The sequence below is a fragment of the Cannabis sativa genome, chromosome X, assembly GCF_029168945.1.
Source record: "Cannabis sativa cultivar Pink pepper isolate KNU-18-1 chromosome X, ASM2916894v1, whole genome shotgun sequence".
NCBI classification, from domain to species: domain Eukaryota; kingdom Viridiplantae; phylum Streptophyta; class Magnoliopsida; order Rosales; family Cannabaceae; genus Cannabis; species Cannabis sativa.
Window position 1 is genome coordinate 33,906,192 of NC_083610.1, and position 1,919 is coordinate 33,908,110.

At 49.6% G+C, this 1,919-nt stretch overlaps 1 protein-coding gene across 1 annotated transcript; it reads left to right on the top strand.

Moving 5' to 3' along the window:
- Positions 1-821: 821 nt before the first annotated feature.
- On the top strand, positions 822-1,691 carry LOC115723391 (uncharacterized). Its single transcript, XM_030652868.2, has 2 exons — positions 822-1,029; positions 1,072-1,691. Exons 1-2 carry the CDS (start codon positions 822-824, stop codon positions 1,689-1,691), a joined length of 828 nt encoding a protein of 275 aa, XP_030508728.2.
- The last annotated feature ends 228 nt before the right edge of the window (positions 1,692-1,919 follow it).

Consider the following 1,919-nt stretch of genomic DNA (forward strand, 5'->3'; position numbering starts at 1 on the left):
ATCAGTATACCGCATTCCAGGACCAGCTATGCGCCCTGCAGGCCAAGGTGGATGGACAAAATAGGGCCCGACGTCCTCCTCGAGCACCCACTGCTCGCACAGAAAACCCTCAGGTAATAACCTCTAGACGTCGTAATAACCGTACTCGCAGGGAACAGAGGACCAACCCCGAAGGACTCGAGCTGAATCAACCAACCCAGATAGACCAATCTGTGAGGTATCCCAACCAGGAGACACAGATCGAGGAAGACCCCGAACGACGCAATCCTCACAGCAGACCTTCGCGAGACAATGATGTAGAATCCGCCTCCTCGTCCTCGCATGGTCGCACACCCAACAGGTACACGAGGTCCGATTCTGTGGAGACATCGCAGGGAGGACGATATCAGGTTCACAGGGGTGATCTGCGTGATCACCTTAATGCTGTTTTTAGAGCACGCTACCACGCACCTCGTGACGAGGAAGAGCCTCGTTATCGTCAAATGGGCGATCAGGCTGTAAATACTAGCACCAACCCACCTAACGCACTGGCTGCGACTACTGGGGTTAATATCCCAACAAACCTCGCTGCAATAGCAACAACCCCTGCAGCCGCACCAATCACTGCTCCCTTAGCCGGTGGTATTGACCAAAGCATGCTCCTACAGGCATTGAAAATGCTCGAGCAGTAGAGAAAGCCCATATACAAGCTGCATGGGACCTCTCCTTTCACTACGGAAGTGCGACAAGCTCGACTCCCTAAGGGATTTCAGTTATCCGAATCCCTAAAATACAAAGGTACCTCTAATTCCATTGATTATTTAGAGAAATTCAATATTATTATGGAAGTGGATCTGGTACCTCAGCTCGTAAAATGTCGCATTCTGGCGGCAACATTGGAAGAAAATGCCCACAATTGGTTCAGCCAATTGCCTGAGGCTTCTATCTCGACATGGGAGACCTTTGTCGACCTGTTCCTCACGCATTTCCAAGCCACAATGACCTATAGGCTGCCCTATACCACTCTGGCTAACATCAAACAAGAACCTGGTGAGTCTTTATAGGACTATTTTAAGCGTTTTAATGCTGAAGTAACAAAAGTTGAGAAGGCTCCCGAGTCTTCGCTAGTCTGTATGTTAATAACAGGTGTCCTGCCGAGAACTAATTTTTGGAAGGAGCTGCAGGCTCGAGAACCAGAATCGCTGGTCGAGTTCTTTGCCATGGCAGAACCACATAAGAGGATTGAGAATTCCCTGGCAGAGTTGGAGAAGGGCAAAGATAAGCGTAAGTCACCAGTGCCGCGATCACGATCCCGCAATCCCCAAGGGAAGAATTCTAGAGGACGAAGCTCAAGAAGACGCAGTCCACGGAGACAGCGAAGTCCGAAACTGGCCAAGTCCCCTCCAAAGAAGGAATCCTCACCGAAAAGGAAAGGTGGACCGCGCTTCGTGAACTATACCGAGCTCGCAGTACCACGAGACCATATCTACGCCATCGAAGAGAAGAATGGGGTCTTCAAGAAGCCTCCCCCGATCAAGGGAAACCGTGACAAGAGAGATCCTAAAAAATTCTGTAAGTACCATAAAAATATTGGTCACACTACTTTGGATTGTTGGGTTTTGCAGGACGAGATTGAAGAGCTGATCAGGAGAGGAAAGTTCAGCAAATACAAAAAGAACGAGGAAAGTCATCCCCGGGCGGATGACAAATAAGAAAATCAAAGCGTGAGTGGTTCGAGAACTCCTTGCAACATCGTGACCATCATAGGCGGACCCCATATCGTAGGTGACTCCAGAAAGTCGCAGGAGCGATATACAAAAGAAGCCAAAGAGAAGCCGCTCGCCAATGTGAACAACCTAAGCGAGCGACCGGAGAAGTTGTTCAAGAGAGAGTGTGATGACATCGCGTTCATGGAAAGTGATGCGAGATGGGTCCACCAC

Coding starts and splice junctions, on each gene's coding strand:
- LOC115723391 (XM_030652868.2), top strand. CDS start 822: ATGGAAGTGGATCTGGTACCTCAGCTCGTAAAATGTCGCATTCTGGCG. Junction 1,030..1,071: donor TAACATCAAACAAGAACCTG/GTGAGTCTTTAT, acceptor TTAATGCTGAAG/TAACAAAAGTTGAGAAGGCT.